Below are 18,615 nucleotides of genomic sequence, written 5' to 3'. Positions count from 1 at the left end.
AAAATAAGGTAGAAAAGTTAAGGAAAGATGCACCTGTGGGAAAGCAACAGAAATACCAATCAGAAATGTTCCTTTACTTGATTTCATCATTGGGGTCATTGACCTCCGACCTTTCTCCCCAGTGCAATGGAGAGCAATGTTGTTTTTTCCCCCTTAGAACAACCCTGTGAGGTAGGCTAGGTGGAGAGGGTGTAAGTGGACCTGCATGATGCAGCAAGCTTCTGTACCCCCGGTGGGGTTTCGAACCTGGATTCTCCAGACCCTTGCCCATGGGTGGCCAAATTGTGGCTCTCCAGAGGTTCATGGACTACAGTACCCATGAGACCCTGCCAGCATGTCGGCAGGGTCTCATGGGAATTGTAGTCCGGGGACTTCTGGAGAGCCACCCCTGCCCTAGTCTAACACATTAACTGCTACTCCATGCTGGCTTAGCAGAACCTCCATGCAAAGATAGATTCAATGGACAGCCGTATTGGTCTGAAGTTGTACAACAAAATTTGAGTCCAATGGTACCTTTGAGACCAACAAAGATTTATTCAAGGTGTGAGCACGGCTTGTCACTTGTGGGGACTCTTCCGTGCTTGGGTGGAGACAGATGGGGCTAACATGTCACTTTTAATTACTTCTTTTCCCCACTGGAAAAGTGTCTGCTGTTCATCACTAACCTTGACATTTTTATTGCCCCAATGTTTTTGTGAAGGACAATAGAACCCAAAAAATGTCCAGCCTCCCGTCTCCCCCAGGGGCCAGCCAGTTCCTCTGCAGGGCCAGCCACAGGGCAGAGAGCCCGAGGCCTTCCCCTGAGAAGACCGTCAGAAGAGCCCTGCTGGGTCAGGCCAGGGAGGGTCCCTCCAGTCCAGCCTCCCGTCTCCCCCAGGGGCCAGCCAGTTCCTCTGCAGGGCCAGCCACAGGGCAGAGAGGCCGAGGCCTTCCCCTGAGAAGACCCTCGGAAGAGCCCTGCTGGGTCAGGCCAGGGAGGGTCCCTCCAGTCCATCCTCCCGTCTCACCCAGGGGCCAGCCAGTTCCTCTGCAGGGCCAGCCACAGGGCAGAGAGGCTGAGGCCTTCCCCCAAGAAGACCCTCAGAAGAGCCCTGCTGGGTCAGGCCAGGGAGGTTCCCTCCAGTCCAGCCTCCCGTCTCACCCAGGGGCCAGCCAGACCCTCTGCAGGGCCAGCCACAGGGCAGAGAGGCCGAGGCCTCCCCCTGAGAAGACCCTCAGAAGAGCCCTGCTGGGTCAGGCCAGGGAGGGTCCCTCCAGTCCAGCCTCCCGTCTCACCCAGGGGCCAGCCAGACCCTCTGCAGGGCCAGCCACAGGGCAGAGAGGCCGAGGCCTTCCCCTGAGAAGACCCTCAGAAGAGCCCTGCTGGGTCAGGCCAGGGAGGGTCCCTCCAGTCCAGCCTCCCGTCTCACCCAGGGGCCAGCCAGACCCTCTGCAGGGCCAGCCACAGGGCAGAGAGGCCGAGGCCTTCCCCTGAGAAGACCCTCAGAAGAGCCCCGCTGGGTCAGGCCAGGGAGGGTCCCTCCAGTCCAGCCTCCCGTCTCACCCAGGGGCCAGCCAGTTCCTCTGCAGGGCCAGCCACAGGGCAGAGAGGCCGAGGCCTTCCCCTGAGAAGACCCTCAGAAGAGCCCAGCTGGGTCAGGCCAGGGAGGGTCCCTCCAGTCCAGCCTCCCCTCTCACCCAGGGGCCAGCCAGTTCCTCTGCAGGGCCAGCCACAGGGCAGAGAGGCCGAGGCCTTCCCCTGAGAAGACCCTCAGAAGAGCCCCGCTGGGTCAGGCCAGGGAGGGTCCCTCCAGTCCAGCCTCCCATCTCACCCAGGGGCCAGCCAGTTCCCCTGCAGGGCCAGCCACAGGGCAGAGAGGCCGAGGCCTTCCCCTGAGAAGACCCTCAGAAGAGCCCTGCTGGGTCAGGCCAGGGAGGGTCCCTCCAGTCCAGCCTCCCGTCTCCCCCAGGGGCCAGCCAGTTCCTCTGCAGGGCCAGCCACAGGGCAGGGAGGCCGAGGCCTTCCCCTGAGAAGACCCTCAGAAGAGCCCTGCTGGGTCAGGCCAGGGAGGGTCCCTCCAGTCCAGCCTCCCATCTCACCCAGGGGCCAGCCAGTTCCTCTGCAGGGCCAGCCACAGGGCAGAGAGGCCGAGGCCTTCCCCTGAGAAGACCCTCAGAAGAGCCCCGCTGGGTCAGGCCAGGGAGGGTCCCTCCAGTCCAGCCTCCCATCTCACCCAGGGGCCAGCCAGTTCCTCTGCAGGGCCAGCCACAGGGCAGAGAGGCCGAGGCCTTCCCCTGAGAAGACCCTCAGAAGAGCCCTGCTGGGTCAGGCCAGGGAGGGTCCCTCCAGTCCAGCCTCCCGTCTCCCCCAGGGGCCAGCCAGTTCCTCTGCAGGGCCAGCCACAGGGCAGAGAGGCCGAGGCCTTCCCCTGAGAAGACCCTCAGAAGAGCCCTGCTGGGTCAGGCCAGGGAGGGTCCCTCCAGTCCAGCCTCCCGTCTCCCCCAGGGGCCAGCCAGTTCCTCTGCAGGGCCAGCCACAGGGCAGAGAGGCCGAGGCCTTCCCCTGAGAAGACCCTCAGAAGAGCCCTGCTGGGTCAGGCCAGGGAGGGTCCCTCCAGTCCAGCCTCCCGTCTCACCCAGGGGCCAGCCAGTTCCTCTGCAGGCCAGCCACAGGGCAGGGAGGCCGAGGCCTTCCCCTGAGAAGACCCTCAGAAGAGCCCTGCTGGGTCAGGCCAGGGAGGGTCCCTCCAGCCCAGCCTCCCGTCTCACCCAGGGGCCAGCCAGTTCCTCTGCAGGGCCAGCCACAGGGCAGAGAGGCCGAGGCCTTCCCCTGAGAAGACCCTCAGAAGAGCCCTGCTGGGTCAGGCCAGGGAGGGTCCCTCCAGTCCAGCCTCCCGTCTCACCCAGGGGCCAGCCAGTTCCTCTGCAGGCCAGCCACAGGGCAGGGAGGCCGAGGCCTTCCCCTGAGAAGACCCTCAGAAGAGCCCTGCTGGGTCAGGCCAGGGAGGGTCCCTCCAGTCCAGCCTCCCGTCTCACCCAGGGGCCAGCCAGTTCCTCTGCAGGCCAGCCACAGGGCAGGGAGGCCGAGGCCTTCCCCTGAGAAGACCCTCAGAAGAGCCCTGCTGGGTCAGGCCAGGGAGGGTCCCTCCAGTCCAGCCTCCCGTCTCACCCAGGGGCCAGCCAGTTCCTCTGCAGGCCAGCCACAGGGCAGGGAGGCCGAGGCCTTCCCCTGAGAAGACCCTCAGAAGAGCCCTGCTGGGTCAGGCCAGGGAGGGTCCCTCCAGTCCAGCCTCCCATCTCACCCAGGGGCCAGACAGTCCCTCTGCAGGGCCAGCCACAGGGCAGGGAGGCCGAGGCCTTCCCCTGATGTTGCCTCCTGGCACTGGGATTCGGAAGCTGACTGCGTCTGACTGAGGAGGTTCTTTTCAGTCGCCATGGCTAGGAGCCACCGATGGACCTCTCCTCCATGAATCGACCTCACCCTCTTTTCAAGCTCTCCATTCCTGTGGCCGTCCCTGCATCCCCGGCAGCAAATTCCACATTCCCATCCCTCTCTGTGTAAAGTAGTCTTTCCTTTTGTCTGCTCTGAACCTACTGTAGATTTGGACTCTACTTACCCTCCCTCCCTTCACCACGGCCACAAATCCTTTTTTTAAATGTCCTCTTATCGGCCATTATTTGGGAGCAAACACCAACCAAGGAACGGGACATCAACAAACGCCCTCGGTCGGGGTCGGATCCTGCTCCAAAGCCTCCTTCCCAAAGCCGAGGAGGAAGGAACAAAGATTTTCCTCTGAGCAAACAGGCCAACTCTCTCTCTTTATGTGTTTCTCTGTCTCTCTCTCCACCTCTTCCTTGGGCTTGTAGTTTGTGGCCGGTCCCTAAGCCTGACATGATTATTAGTCAGGGGGAAAGGAAGGGCGGGCTGTGGGGGAGCTTTTTGTTGCTCAAGAAAAGATTTGAAACAGAGCTCAAGATCCATTAAAGGCAAGGACCGTCCAACCTGGGAAAGCGGCTGGCCCGTCCGGCTTGAAGTGGGGCTGGGGGGGGGAGGAAGGAAAGGGGGCTGGTGGGGGAGAAGCCGATCAATAACTGGAAAGCAAAGAAGGAAAGGGGGGGGAGAAAAGCCACAAGGAGAAGAACACCCCCCCACCCACCCACCCACCCAACCCCCCACCCCACCCCCAGCAGGTCCTCAACCTCTTCGAGGAAAGTTAATCGATAAACTAATTAACTGCTTTGCGAGCTTTGTAATTGCTAGATCGGAAGAATTAGGATGAAGGGGGGGTTGCATGCCAGCCAGGAAGAAAGGCCAAATTGTAGAATCCTTCGTTTAATCCCCGGGTTGGAGAATATTATTTTTTTTTAATTGCCTTTTTTTTTTTTTTTTTTGGTGCACTAGGAGGGGGAAAAATATATATATTTTTAAAATATTCAAAGTGTTCGGTGGAACCGAAGATGCCGCTCTGTTAACGCTGGAGAAAGCAGGGGAGGGAAAAGCCGTCTCTCGGGCTGCGAGGGGCTTTGGATCTCTTTGTCTCTTCCGCCAAGAAGACTGTCAAATCCAGGATTCCTCTCTTCCGCCCGGGATTTTTTGGTGGTGGTCTGTTTCTCCTCGTTTGGGTACGATTCCGAATTCGAGGCTCGCCCCATCTTTCCTCTATTTGGACCAATGAAGGAACCGGATGCTATAAAACTTTTCATTGGACAGATCCCCCGGAATTTAGAGGAGAAAGACCTGAAACCTATCTTCGAACAATTTGGCAAAATCTATGAGTTGACAGTCATTAAGGATAAATACACCGGCATGCACAAAGGTAGGATGGGGTTTTGCGGCCGTCTCCGCTCGTCGAAGTCTCTTTTGGGGGTCTTGGCGAGGAGGGGAGAGGGGTTTGGGGTTCAGAAGTCAAACGCGTAAGGGCCGAGGGAGCGGGCAAGACGGGTGGGAGGGTAGATAAGGCTCCAAGCTTGGCGTGGAATTGGACAGCTCTTGGACTGCCACCACCCTGTGGATGGCTCCGGGCTGCCACCACCCTGAACGAAAGGGGAGATCGGGTTCGGACGCCGAAAATTCGCCCTTCCATGGAACTCTTAGGGTTAGAGCCCTGGCATCTGCGGAGTGAGAGTGGGGGGGGGGGTGTGTTGGAGGAAGGGGGGGAGGGGGCAGCAGATGGCAAGACCTCCAAGGAGGCAGAGAGAGAAATGAAAACCAGCTATCCTGAAAGACCGCTGGGTGTTTAACTGCCCGCACGGACAGGGTTAAAAAAGCAGGCTATTCTCAGCGGGACCCACAATGCAAAGATTACGGGTTAATTGGGCTGTAGGATGGGGCTCGATCCTGGTTTATCAAAGACAGCGTGGGCGAGGTGTGTAGGGGGGAGGGGGGGAGAAACCAGTTCAGGTGCCTGGCTTTTTCGGCTTGTATCTCGGAGAGATTCGGCTTTTGACAGCTCATACCCGCCAAAATCGTGTCAGTCTCACAGGTCCTGCTGGGTGCTAGCAGTTTGCCTGCCTGAGACGCATTTAAGTAGTGGAGGAAACCCTGCGTTCTCCAGCATTTTTGTCATTTTAAGAAAGGGGTCGGCTCCCCGCCACCCCCGTCATAAAGGGCCTTGCTCGGTGACAGCTTCTGATTTCCCCTCGCCCAATTATTTGCGGTGTCGTTTTGGCTCGATTTATTTTTAAAACGACTCCGTCGGGGAGCAAGAGAGGAGATATATATATTTAGTGGATCTTGGCACCGTTCTTGGGGCAGGCGAGGAGCGCCAGTGGGAAGCTTTCCAAGTCTCCGTCTGCCTGTCTGACAGCGCTCCCGGGACCTTTTTCATCACAAGAAAGGTTCCTTTTCGTTAGCTCCCATTCCGAATTTCCTGGCAGATCCATCAAACGGCACGGCTTGCTTCGTTCTGCAGGCCTCAGTGCCAGACCGTCTTGGGGAGAACAGGTTGTGCGTCTCCTTAATGGCCAGAGAGTAATTTTTCATACATCAGATTAACTTTGACGGTGCCCCAGACCTTTGTGGGGTTGCAGGAAGCGTCCACCCCAACAGCCCCCCCCCCTTCAACCAGTTCCACGTTTGCAGGTAAACAGCTGGCTGACCTCGAGGAATAAAATGAGTGAAATCCGCTTAGTGCACCGTCTATGGAGCACAACAGAGAATGGCGTGAGAAGGTTACGGGATTTTTTTGGGGGGAAACAGAGGTAAAATTTCATTGCAGTCGGTCAGAACGTCAAGATCCTCTTGCTGGGAATTCAACAATGTATAACTTGGGGGGTGAGGGAAGAAGCAATTGGGGGTCTCACAGATAACTGGGCTTGTTGATCCAAGCCTTGCTTGTTGGATGTTGTGTAGCAGGTGGCCCGCGAAATTTCGGAGGGTTGGGAAACAAAAGGCAACGTTTACCGAGTTAAAATTCGAGGAAAAGATAGTTATTTACCTCTCGTACCTGCTGGGATTTTTAAAAGACAGGTGTAGGGACAGGTGTTTTGCTTTTAGTTGGACACCAAACAGGAGGGAGGGCTGCCGACTTTTTCAAAAACCCACGTCGACTCTGCTCCGCTGCCTTCCACACCTGCAAAAGTTTGCAAGGGATGGCCTTTTTTTGTTTTGTTTTTTAGAGGGGGAAGGCTCAGCTGTGAAAAGTGTCCTTTGATTTGGACGAGGCAGATTCTTGTGATGAGCACAAGAGCAGGCCAGACGGATTTTGTTGTAGTCAGTTGGCAACCCTTGGTAGAAGCCGGGAATGGCGTTCCTTTCGAAATCTTGATTTGAAAGGGGATGTATTTGGTGGCGTCGGACGCTCACCACAGGGATAGTCAAACTGCGGCCCTCCAGATGTCCATGGACTACAATTCCCATGAGCCCCTGCCAGCATTCGCTGGCAGGGGCTCATGGGAATTGTAGTCCATGGACATCTGGAGGGCCGCAGTTTGACTACCCCTGCACTAGAGCAATGTTTCCTCCTCCCTGGAAACAGAAGAGGGGTTGAAAAACCTAACAGGAACCTTCCCCAAATGTACGTGTTAAAGTTCTGCAAAAAGAAAAAGAAAACCCACTGAGAAATCTCGCTGTTTGGAAGCCTCTTTTGACATCTCCAGCTTCCCAGTTTCCAGAAAGTTAGCAACTAAGAATTTCTCGCAGGAGCCAACGGCACCATGGGTAGTTTTAGACCCTCCGGTCTTCCAGGGGGCTCTTTGGATGGCCATGCGTTCTTCGAGCACATTTATTTGTGCATTATTATCGATTTATCCTACGGCACGTGTGGAAGGGAGGCAGGAGATGCTGAGATCGTCCGTCTGCCGGGCAAGTGTTGTTCGGAGGTGGTTGGTCGTCACCTACCCGTGCGTCATGGCCCTGGTATTCCTCGGAGGTCGGTCGGCCTTGAGTGCGAGCCAGGACTTGCCTTGCTTAGCTTCCGAAATCCAATGGAATTGGGTTAGCCACAGCTGTCTGGGTGGGGTTATTCACGGCCTAAGCACAGAATAAATGCTCAACGCCTTTCTCTTCTCCCATCCCACCATCGTGCCTCGTGAGTGCTCTTTGGGTGAGCTGATTCTGAGCATGTAATCCCACCGCTTGCAGCCACAGGCTGTGTTTTGGTAGGCCAAGGTGAGGCCCTGATCCGGCGCTCCAGACCTCTGCCCCAAATTCAGGCCCTTGACACTACTCTAGCCGGCTTAGACTCATGGCCTGCCTACGGTTGCCATCTTTGGGTTGGGTCACATCTGGCAACTTTGGGGGTGGAGCCAGGAGTGGGCAGGATTTGGGGCAGGGAGAGACCTTAGTATTGTACAATGCTATGGAGTCCACCCTCCCAAGCAGCCCTTTTCTCCAGGGGAACTGATCTCTGTACTCTGGAGATGAGCTGTAATTCCAGGGGATCCCCAGGTCCAACCTGGAGGCTGGCATCCCTAGGCCCACCGAATCCGACGTCTGTTTTCCAGGAGCAGGTAGTCAGACTGTTTCCCAAAATTCAGCTCCCCCCCCCATGCCAGAGTTCAGAAGAAGGCCAGAATGAATCCATCCTTTGGTGCATGTGTTATCCGTGCCTGCACATGAACACTAAAGCATCACTTGCAGCTCAGAATCTGCCCTTCTACGGGCATCAGCTGGGAAGACTTATCATGCAAGGACTGTGTGGGTTTCTTTTCTAAGATGCCTTCCACCCGCATCCTAAATCCTGCAGCCTCTTGGCTTTTGCATCAGGGACAGGCAGTTCTCTCGGTGAAGAACTGTGAGAAACGGTCAAGGGGGGTCTTCAGAGAGAGAGGTCTTCAGCCACGCCTGGCGGGTTGGGAGGGGACCGTCTCTTGACAGTGATCCTCAGAATGAAAGCAGGCACATTGGGAGAATGATGAACACGCACGGATATTTTTCGGTTGCAAAATCATGGGCGGCCCACTGTCGTTAATGGCGATAACGTAGGTTGGAAAATAGATGGGCTGCTTAATCCGCCATGATTTCCGCATGCTGCCCCTCTACACCCCATGAGGCGGAGCTAGGGTTAGGAAATTCCGAGATCTATGGGGATTGAGTCTGTGGAGGGCAGGTTTCAGGGGAAGGGTGGGATCTTATCAGGGTGTAATGCCAGCAAGCCCACCCTCCAAAGCTGCCCATCCCTGCCCCCTGTTATTTTGGGAGGTCTCCAGGCCCTCCAGCCCATTATGGAAATCAGGAGGTATAAAAATTCTTCTTCTTCTTCTTCTTCTTCTTCTTCTTCTTCTTCTTCTTCTTCTTCTTCTTCTTCTTCTTCTTCTTCTTCTTCTTCTTCTTCTTCTTCTTCTTCATATACTGCTGCATTCCCTTCGGACTTGCGGCGGTTCACAATAAAATGATAAAAACCGGTATAACCCCATTAAAACCCGTTGAAAATTAACATTAAACAATGAACATTAAAAAGATAGCGAATACAGAGTTCTAACCCCTCCCCCACACACACCCTTTCCCTCTGTCCAGCTCTAGGGGGCCAAGAGCTCTTTCTTGTTGGCAGCGAGGGTCCTGATTTACCACTGCGAATAATTAATAATTATTATTATTGATGAGGATGATGATACTTGGAGGTTGGCAATCCTACAATGGGGCACAGAAGGGGTTGGTTCCTGCCAATCTCTTCGGCTAATGGCTGCCCTTCCCTCGGGCACAGGGAGCCCAGAATGAAGGGGCCTAAACAGGCCATCGCAGTGAAGGAAAGTGCTCCCCTTAGCGGGACAGATGGAGGACCCAACCCTTATGCATGCACATCAAAGGCGCAAATCCTTTAACGTTCAAAGAAGGGCCGCTGTTTGACCTACGGTCAAGAGGTCTGAGCCAGTGAGAGTGGCAGTGGCTGTTCTGTGGGTGACCCTTAAGGGGCCCCAAGAGTCCTTTGGGCTCTTTTCCCTTGAAGCAGATAGATATGGCGACCCCTCCAGAGGAGTCCAGAGCATGGGACCTGTTTTGCATTCAGCATAAGAAAGATCTCATCCTCATCCCCACCCCTGAAATATCCGCTCTTCCACCACTGAGACCTAGTCTGGCGTCCGTCGATCCCTTTTCTTCCAGGGTCACTGGCCCCCGTTGGGGAGATACTTGGAGAATTTTGGAGGTGGAGCCTGAGAAGGGCGGGGTTTGGGATCGGGGGAGGGGTCACGCCGCAGAGCCCGCCCTCTCAAGCGGCCATTTTCCCCAGGGGAACTGATCTCTCTTTCACCTGGAGATCAGATGTAATCCAGGAGATTCCCAGGCCCCGTTTGGAGTTTGGAAACCCTGTTTGCCTCCCCAGTAGCTACAAATGGGCCAAATCCCCACCCTCTAACTTTTTTATTAGAACGGTCACAAATTGCATAGAAGTTATTTCTGTCCAATATGGAAGTACGTCATTATTATTATTATTTATTATTATTTAATTTGTAGACCGCCCTTCTCCCAATAGGTCTCAGGGCGGTTTACAACATAAATAGTTAAAACACAATAAAATCCCCATAAAAACCCCAATTAACATCAGCAAAAGTTACATGTAACATATAGCGGCGGTGGTCACAATTCTGATCTTAGTTCAGCCTGGTGGAGAGAACAATATTCAGAAGAGGGTGGCACCAATACAATAGATCTAACCATGATCTCGATGTTAGAGATCTCAATATTGGGGAAGGTTGCGATCCACAGGGGCCGCACTCCGCAATCTGCTGTCCTGTATTCCTTTCCCCGAGCCGCCAAATTGCCACGAATGTTCCTGCTTTCGGGAGCCGAACTTTCGGAACTCTAAAAAAGCAGGATTCATGGCAATCTTCGGATGCCTAACCTCCCAAATCACGGTCCTTCAGTGCCCCTGAAGTATATAGAAGATATTTTAACCTAGCGAGTCCATGATCCTAATTTATGCTTCCTCGGAAGTAAGTCCCCCCCCCCCTTTGTTGCCCTCCGGAAACCTACAAAACCTTTCCAACGTAAACACAATTACGATCATGTGTTGAGAGCCTCATTCCTCTTTCTTTCCCCCCCCTTTCTTTTCCCCTCCCGCTTGTGAAAATCAACCCTCGCATTTCGCTCAGACCTCAAAAAGTGCTGTGAATTTTCAAAAGCCAAACAGCAATCTGGACGCTTCCCGTCCCTCCTTATATAACTGCAACATTTAAATAATTTAAGACGTTTAAGATTGGCTTCCGTGCAGCCCCCGGAAGGTCCCTTGGCAGAAATGCACCAAACCTGCTGGTCCCATATTTGGGGTGGGGGGCGGGCTGGTTTTTTTTAACCTTCCTGTTTTTTAAAATCATCTAGAAGATCAGAGAGAAGACATACAGGGGTTATGTTTGGTACGAGCAACGCTGTGTCGTTTTGGGATTGTGGGGGGAAGCAGTTGGGGGCAATTCATATAACTTTGGGCCATAAAGTTGGCTTTGGGGATGGGGTTCCTTCATCTAGATCAGGGTTAGTCAACCTGTGGTCCTCCAGATGTCCATGGACTACAATTCCCATGAGCCCCTGCCAGCATTTGCTGGCAGGGGCTCGTGGGAATTGTCGTCCATGGACATCTGGAGGACCACAGGTTGACTAACCCTAATCTAGATGACCGAGAATGGTGGTAGCAAAGGCTGCGAAGTTGCAGCCAACTTGTGCCAACCCCATAAAGCGGGGGCTCATGGGAATTGTAGTCCATGGGCTTCTGGAGAGCCACCCTTTGGCCACTGCTTGCTGAGACCCTAAATCTCCGTTGCTTCCAATATTGGGCTAGCCTGGGCCAGCCGAGTCAGAACCTGGACAAGAACAGAGAAAATAGTTGGGGGGGGGGATCTCATCTTCATTCCCTGCCCCACCCGTGACATGGTTGGGCCAATGAGCCACGTAATGAGGAGTACCTGGGTAATTGGGACAGTCCTGGGGGCAAGTAGCCCCCTCTCAGATTATTGGGACTGCGTTCTCCATAGCATGGGGGGCTGGGGCCTCCCCGTTACGGCCTCCTCCCCTGCCCCTGAACCGGGGGGATAAAATGCCCTAACTCATCCGATTTACTGGCGTCATACTAGGTGGGAAGAGGGGCTGGGGGGCTGGGGGTGGACAAGATCCAAGCGAAGGAAACCGCTGCCAAATTTAATTTCTATTGGCCCCAAAGGGGATGTCTCGTTATAATTTAGAGACGATTTCTTCTTCCAGCCAAACAAACAAGCCAGGTTGAATGGGAGAGGAGCGGGGCCGGAGGAGAATGACAGACAAGGCTGTTATTTGGTTTGTGGCAGAGGCCGGTGACTAGTTGAGCGGTAGCGTTGTACAATGGTTGGCATGTCAGACTTGGGAGGAGAGGAACGTAAGAATTTCGGAAGAGCCCGGCTGGATCTGAGCAGTGGTCCCTCCAGTCCAGCCTCCCGTCTCACCCAGGGGCCAGCCACTTCCTCTGCAGGGCCAGCCACAGGGCAGAGAGGCCGAGGCCTTCCCCTGAGAAGACCCTCAGAAGAGCCCTGCGGGGTCAGGCCAGGGAGGGTCCCTCCAGTCCAGCCTCCCGTCTCACCCAGGGGCCAGCCAGTTCCTCTGCAGGGTCAGCCACAGGGCAGAGAGGCCAAGGCCTTCCCCTGAGAAGACCCTCAGAAGAGCCCTGCTGGATCTGAGCAGTGGTCCATCAAGTCCAGCCTCCCGTCTCACTCAGGGGCCAGCCAGTCCTCTGGAGGTCCAGCAACAAGGCAGGGAGGCCGAGGCCTTCCTAAGACCCTCAGAAGAGCCCTGCTGGGTCAGGCCAGGGAGGGTCCCTCCAGTCCAGCCTCCCGTCTCACCCAGGGGCCAGCCAGTTCCTCTGCAGGGTCAGCCACAGGGCAGAGAGGCCGAGGCCTTCCCCTGAGAAGACCCTCAGAAGAGCCCTGCTGGATCTGAGCAGTGGTCCATCAAGTCCAGCCTCCCGTCTCACTCAGGGGCCAGCCAGTCCTCTGGAGGTCCAGCAACAAGGCAGGAGGCCGAGGCCTTCCTAAGACCCTCAGAAGAGCCCTGCTGGGTCAGGCCAGGGAGGGTCCCTCCAGTCCAGCCTCCCGTCTCACCCAGGGGCCAACCACTTACCCTGGATGGCCAACAACAACATGGCAGAGAGGCCGAGGCCTTCTTCTGATGCTGCCTCCAGGCTCTGGGCTTCAGAGACCTTTGACCTGTCCTCCATGAATCCGTAGGATCCCTTTTTAAAGCTGGCTGTGGCTGAGAACATTATTCCATCCTCTGACAGCAAACCCTCGCTTTCCAAAAGAAGAAGTCCGTCCTTTTATCCGTCCTGAACCTACTGCCCTTATTTCAGTGGATGCCCTCAAGTTGGGACGGGGGGGGGGGGGGAAGTTCTCAGGTTCATTCTGTTGTCACTTGGAGCGTGGCAGCCCCACAGCGAATGAGAAACAGTTGGCAGCAGTGGGATTGAACGCTCCCCCTCCCCCCCACATCATGTGAAATTCTAAAATCTCTTCCTTGGCACTTCTCCTTATCTTCTTTATGCTCGAATGTGCAAGATCTCTGGTTAGATTCGGAACCTCCTGACGTTCACCTCCTGATTGGCTCCGTGGTCGACTTCCTGCTCCTTTGAGCCCACTTCCTCTCTGCTTGCCTCCAGAACAGTTGAAGAACTTTAGTCAGACCGTTAGGTCACTCCCCCACCCCTCTTTTTCTTTACAGGCTTGTTTCTCTTTTCAGTAAAGCTATTTATTTTTTAGGAAGCAGGCGCTTTCCCCCTTTTGCGCATTTAAACTCAGCGTTTTATCCTCCCCCAGGGGTTTCTAAAGCCCCAAAACACAAGCTCCGGAAGTATAATATGGTCCTAATAAAATTACAGGATGAAGACACGTGTCCCCAATTAAACACTAGGAATTAACTTCCATAAATGCGCGGGTTTCGGCTGAAGAGCCTGGTATTTAAAAGCCCAAGGGCCTAGCCCTCAAAGAGGTGGTACTTTCTCAACCTAATCTACTTCGGAGGGATGTTGTAGGGTAGAAGCAGAGGTGGAGAGAACCATGTAGGCCATCTCAGAAGAACTGGGTAGGCAGGCAGTGGGTGGCTTTACATAAACACAGGACACTGCCTTACTACGAGTCCGTTGAGATCTACCAGCTGGCAGTTCTGTCCCATCCCCTCCTGCCTGGTCCTTTCCAAGGGGAGATGCCGGGGATTGAACCTGCGGCCTTCTGCATGCCAAGCAGAGGCTCTGCCGCTGAGCCGTGCCTCCTCCCCAAGCTCCACCCAAGTCAATATGGTCTACTCAGACTCTCCTCCAGGGTTTCGGGCGGAGGTCTTTCGTATCGCTTCCTGCCTTGTTCTTTCAAGAGGAGATGCCAGGGGTTGAACCTCGACCTTCTGCATGGTGAGCGGAGAAGGGAGAAAGACAGAGAAGGGAGAAAGACAGAGAAGGGAGAAAGACTAGGGTAATTCTCTAGAGCAGGGGTAGTCAAACTGCGGCCCTCCAGACGTCCATGGACTACAATTCCCATGAGCCCCTGCCAGCAAATGCTGGCAGGGGCTCATGGGAATTGTAGCCCATGGACGTCTGGAGGGCCGCAGTTTGACTACCCCTGCTCTAGACCCTAAGAGATCCATCTCGACTCTGAGCCCTGACACGCTGAAAAGTTTTCCTCTGCTAAATTTAGGAAGATTTGGGAGTGTTTGCTAATATTCCGTAGCCCCTGCGGCTAAAGAGATATCATTCAATATACTGAAGCCAGGTTTTAAGGTCTGTCTTTCCCCTCCGTTAGGTGTCTTTTTTTTCTCCCTTCTCTCTTTCCATTATCAGGTTTGAGGGAGCAGACAAGCCAAAAGTATGTTCTGTGCTTTGATTTGACACCTCATTTTTCCTCTCTGTCTACGACCTTCGCTAGGGGAGGGACTGGCCACCCCAAAGGGGTTTCCGAACCTGCCCTTGAATCCCTTCTTTCCCAAGCTGACAGCCATTGATGGAGAAGCTCTCTCACTAGCAGCACGTGGGATCCAAAATGATGGTGGGTGTGAGAGATACCTACGTCCGGTGGCTCAGTTGGAGTCTCGGAGCCCATTGTGAGGGCCAGCAGTTTTGCAGGGTGGGAGCTTGTGGGAACACAGCTGGGTTCTGACAAAGGGTGCCTTGGCTCTTGAAAGCTTGAAAGCCATCTGGCGGAGAGGCTGATTCTGGGAAGGCTCAGGGGGTGACAGGTGACAGTGGAGGAGCGAGAGGGTTGTGAGTGTCCTGCATAGTGCAGAGGGTTGGACTAGATGACCCAGGAGGTCCCTTCCAACTCTGTGATTCTAGGATTCTAAATTCCAACTAAACACCCGGAAGAAGTTCCTGACAGTCAGAGCGGTTCCTCAGTGAAACAGGCTTCCTCGGGAGGTGGTGGGTTCTCCCTTTTTGGAGATTTTTAAGCAGAGACTGGAGAGCCATCTGATGGAGAGGCTGATTCTGTGAAGGTTCAAGTGGGGGGGCCAGGTGACAGTGGGTGAGTGAGAGGGTTGTGAGTGTCCTGCATAGTGCAGGGGGTTGGACTAGATGACCCAGGAGGTCCCTTCCAACTCTATGATTCTAAATTCCGTCTAAACATCCGGAAGAAGTTCCTGACAGAGCGGTTCCTCGGTGGAACATGCTTCCTCGGGATTTGGTGGGTTCTCCATCTTTGGAGATTTTTAAAGAGAGGCTGGAGAGCCATCTGACGGAGAGGCTGATTCTGTGAAGGCAAAGGGGGTGGCAGGTGACAGTGGATGAGCGAGAGGGTTGTGAGTGTCCTGCACAGTGCAGGGGGTTGGACTAGATGACCCAGGAGGTCCCTTCCAACTCTATGATTCTAGGATTCTAAGTTTGAGAATCTCGAGGGCACACCTGGGCAGAGTCTGCACTTCCTTTTTTATTCCATTGTCAATCCTGTTGAATTCAGATCGCTTTGAACTTGGGTCTTCCTCTTCCCCCCCCCCATTGAAACAGGAAAGTCTTCTGCACTTGGTTAGGGAGGCTCAGAAGGGGGGAGGGGGAGGCAAATGGAGACTCTTTCCTTGTTTTCTTGAGGGGGGGGAGAGGATCCAAGAAGTCAGAGGAGGGAGGAAAAAACAGAGAGCTCTACCTTCCTACAATCCCCCCCCACACACACACACACACAATTTATCTGCCCTACCCCCATCACTGATGTCCCTCCACATTTGACGGCTGATTCCAAAAATGAGATGAGGTGGGTCTAGCTGTCCTCAAGGAGACCTTCTCTGACGGAAGGGCCAGCGTGGTGTCGTGGTTAAGAGTGGCGGCTTGTGAGCCGGGTTTAATTCCCCACTCCTCCACATGCAGCCAGCTGGGTGACCCTTCGCTCATAGAGCAGTTCTCTCAGAGCTCTCTCATCCCCACCTCTCTCACAGGGGAGGAAGGGAAGGTGATTGGAAGCCGCTTTGAGATCCCTTCGGGTAGAGAAAAGCAGGGTGTAAAAACAAGCTCTTCTCAAGGAAGGCTCCTGACTTTGCTTAGCGGGTTGCCAATTTCCAGGTGGGGCCTGGAGATCTCCCAGGATGACAACTGAGCTCCAGCTGGAGATATCTACTGCCCTGGAGAACATGGCTGCTTGAGGGGGTGGGCTTTGAGGCACTGGACCCCGTTGAGGCCCTTTCCCCTCCCAAACCCTCCCAAATCTCCAGGAATTTCCCAGTCAAGGGTTGGCAAGCAAGATTAGCCCCTGGAGGTTATGGAGAGTCAAGCAAGGGGTGTGTGAGGGGGGGGTCAATTCCTCCCTGCATTCTAGGTCTTTTGCTCAAAAGAATGTGTATTTCCCCTGCGTTCTTTATACTTAACCAGGGCAGACTAGTGTTTCAGCAACTGTGTTTAATTTTCTGATGGTGAAATCTGCTCATGTGGCTGGTCCTCAGTAAGGAACGGTCAGAGGGGTGTAGTTACTTTAAGAGGCGTCATTTATATAACAGAAGAATACAGTTTTCTATTCAACTTCCCCCTTCTCTCTGAAAGGTTCTGAGGGGATGGTGAAACTTGCCCTCATTATATAGTTAAGGCAAGTGAAGGCAAAAACAGGGCCTTCTCTCTGAATGGATGTAGGGACGGGGAAACATCCTCATTGTACAGCTCGGTCTAGTGAGGGTAAGTGAAGCCAAAAATAACTTAGCCTTTATACTGAATGGACATGGAGAGAAGCGGAAATATGCCCACATTGTACAGTTAGGGCAAGTATGGGTAAGAAAAAGGGACATGATAGCCCTCTTTAAGTATTTGAAAGGTTGTCACTTGGAGGAGGGCAGGATGCTGTTTCCGTTGGCTGCAGAGGAGAGGACACGCAGTAATGGGTTTAAACGACAAGTACAATGATATAGGCTAGATATCAGGAAAAAAAATTTTCACAGTCAGAGTAGTTCAGCAGTGGAATAGACTGCCTAAGGAGGTGGGGAGCTCCCCCTCACTGGCAGTCTTCAAGCAAAGGTTGGATACACACTTTTCTTGGATGCTTTAGGATGCTTAGGGCTGATCCTGCGTTGAGCAGGGGGTTGGACTAGATGGCCTGTATGGCCCCTTCCAACTCTAGGATTCTATGATTCTAAAAAGTACCTCAGACTTCTCTCTGAATGGTTCTGGGGGCGAAAGGAAAACATGTTAGAGCAAGTGAAGATAAGTGAAGGCCAAAATTAGCCTTCTCTCTGAATGGTTCAGAGGGGAAACAGAAACATGTCCTCATTGTATGATTTTGGTGAGTGAGGGTAAGGGCAATCAGAAAAGCTTAGCCTTTTATCTGAAGGATTCTGGAGGGAAGGGGAAATGCATCCTCATTGTATGATTAGGGTGAGTAAGGGCAAATGAAGCCAAAATACCTTCGCTTTCTCTGGGGAACGTCTCTGGTTCTGAGGAAAGGGGGAAATACATCCTTATTGTATGATTTGGGCAAGTGAGGGTAAGGGGACTTTTTTAAAAGCTTAACCTTCTCCAAATGATTCTGGAGGCAAGGGGAAATATGTCTTCCTCGTGTGAGTAGGGCAATTAAGGGTAAGCGAATAGCTTCAACTTCTCTCTGAAGAGTTCTAAGGGGAAGAGGAAATGTCCTCACTGATGAAGCGATGGGCAGACATTCTTTCGGTTCAGTCCAACAGTTCTGTTCCGTTAATGGTGCACTCTCTACTATTAGAGGAAAATATCTCCAAGGTCCGAGCCCAAACATTTGGATTCACAACTTCCCGCTTTTAATTGATTGATTGTGAATGGGCAGAAAAGTGGAATATAAATTCTGCAAATAAATGCATAAATAAATATCTCCCAGAGGGCTTGGACCACATTTAGAAGGTGGCGTGGTGGTAACAGGGCTACCAACTGCAGATCTGGATGTGGCACCTGGGGAGGGTGCAGTTTGGTTAGGTAGGAGAGGGTCCTCAGCGGTTTACAATGCCAGAGCCCAACCTCCAAAGCAGCCATATTCTACAGGGGAACTGATCTCTATCACTGGGAGGTCATTGGCCATTTTGGGAGAGCTCCGCCCCACCTGGAGGTTGGTAACCCTAGGTGCTAGCACTTGGCGTTCTTTGCAGAGTTCTCTCAGGAAACCCTACAACAGCTCTGCAAGGTAGGCCAGTCTCAATCTCTCTACAGGGCCAGCAGGCTGGCCTGTAAAATGGCGTTTCAAACGCCAGGAACAATCTTTGTCCCAACAAGCAGCAAGGGTCGAATAAAGCCAATAACTTCAGCCCCAAATAGCCGTGCGCTAAGGAGCCAGACAGCCGTGTCTGCGCATGAGTCACTGCTCTGTGCCAATTAGCCTTCTCTGCCGTGCGTGTGCGTAGGCAAGCGTTCACCGCTGCACCGGTTGGAATCGGCTCCTTCGGTGATTCAGAGCCGCACTGGTTTCACCTGCTCTTGGAGAACACAAGACACAAAACAGTAAGTCCTACAGAGGGATGGGGAGAGGGGTCTCTCTGAGACACCGTAGAACAGCTCTTTGGGAGCCTAATCTTGGACAGGCTTCTCCCCTCTGAAATTCAAGGGCCCCAAAGGGCCGTGGCTCAGTGGCAGATGAGCTTGGCATGCAGAAGGTCCCGGGTTCAATCCCTGGCATCTCCTCTTTAAAGGACCAGACAGCAGGTGATGGGAAAGACCTTGACTTAAGACCCTGGCTCAGTGGCAGGAGCCCCTGCTTGGCATGCAGAAGGTCCCAGGTTCAATCCCTGGCATCTCCTCTTAAAGAACCAGACAGCAGGTGATGGGAAAA

At 53.7% G+C, this 18,615-nt stretch overlaps 1 protein-coding gene across 4 annotated transcripts in view; it reads left to right on the top strand.

Annotated features, from left to right (window-relative positions):
• Positions 1-3,910: 3,910 nt before the first annotated feature.
• Positions 3,911-18,615, top strand: part of CELF3 (CUGBP Elav-like family member 3) — a 109,175-nt gene continuing 94,470 nt past the window's right edge. The window contains exons 1-2 of one of the 4 annotated variants that reach the window (XM_077320526.1): positions 3,911-3,966; positions 4,382-4,796. In XM_077320526.1, the coding sequence (XP_077176641.1) occupies positions 4,652-4,796 (145 nt within the window). In that variant the 5' untranslated portion in view covers positions 3,911-3,966; positions 4,382-4,651. Of the gene's footprint in view, positions 3,967-4,104; positions 4,797-18,615 lie in introns of those variants that run through there. The other 3 variants (XM_077320540.1, XR_013228169.1, XM_077320516.1) reach the window with 3 other exon arrangements.

This window comes from Paroedura picta, chromosome 1, assembly GCF_049243985.1.
Source record: "Paroedura picta isolate Pp20150507F chromosome 1, Ppicta_v3.0, whole genome shotgun sequence".
NCBI classification, from domain to species: domain Eukaryota; kingdom Metazoa; phylum Chordata; class Lepidosauria; order Squamata; family Gekkonidae; genus Paroedura; species Paroedura picta.
Note: the sequence above shows the minus strand (reverse complement) of the source record. Positions and strands in the feature narration are given on the sequence as shown.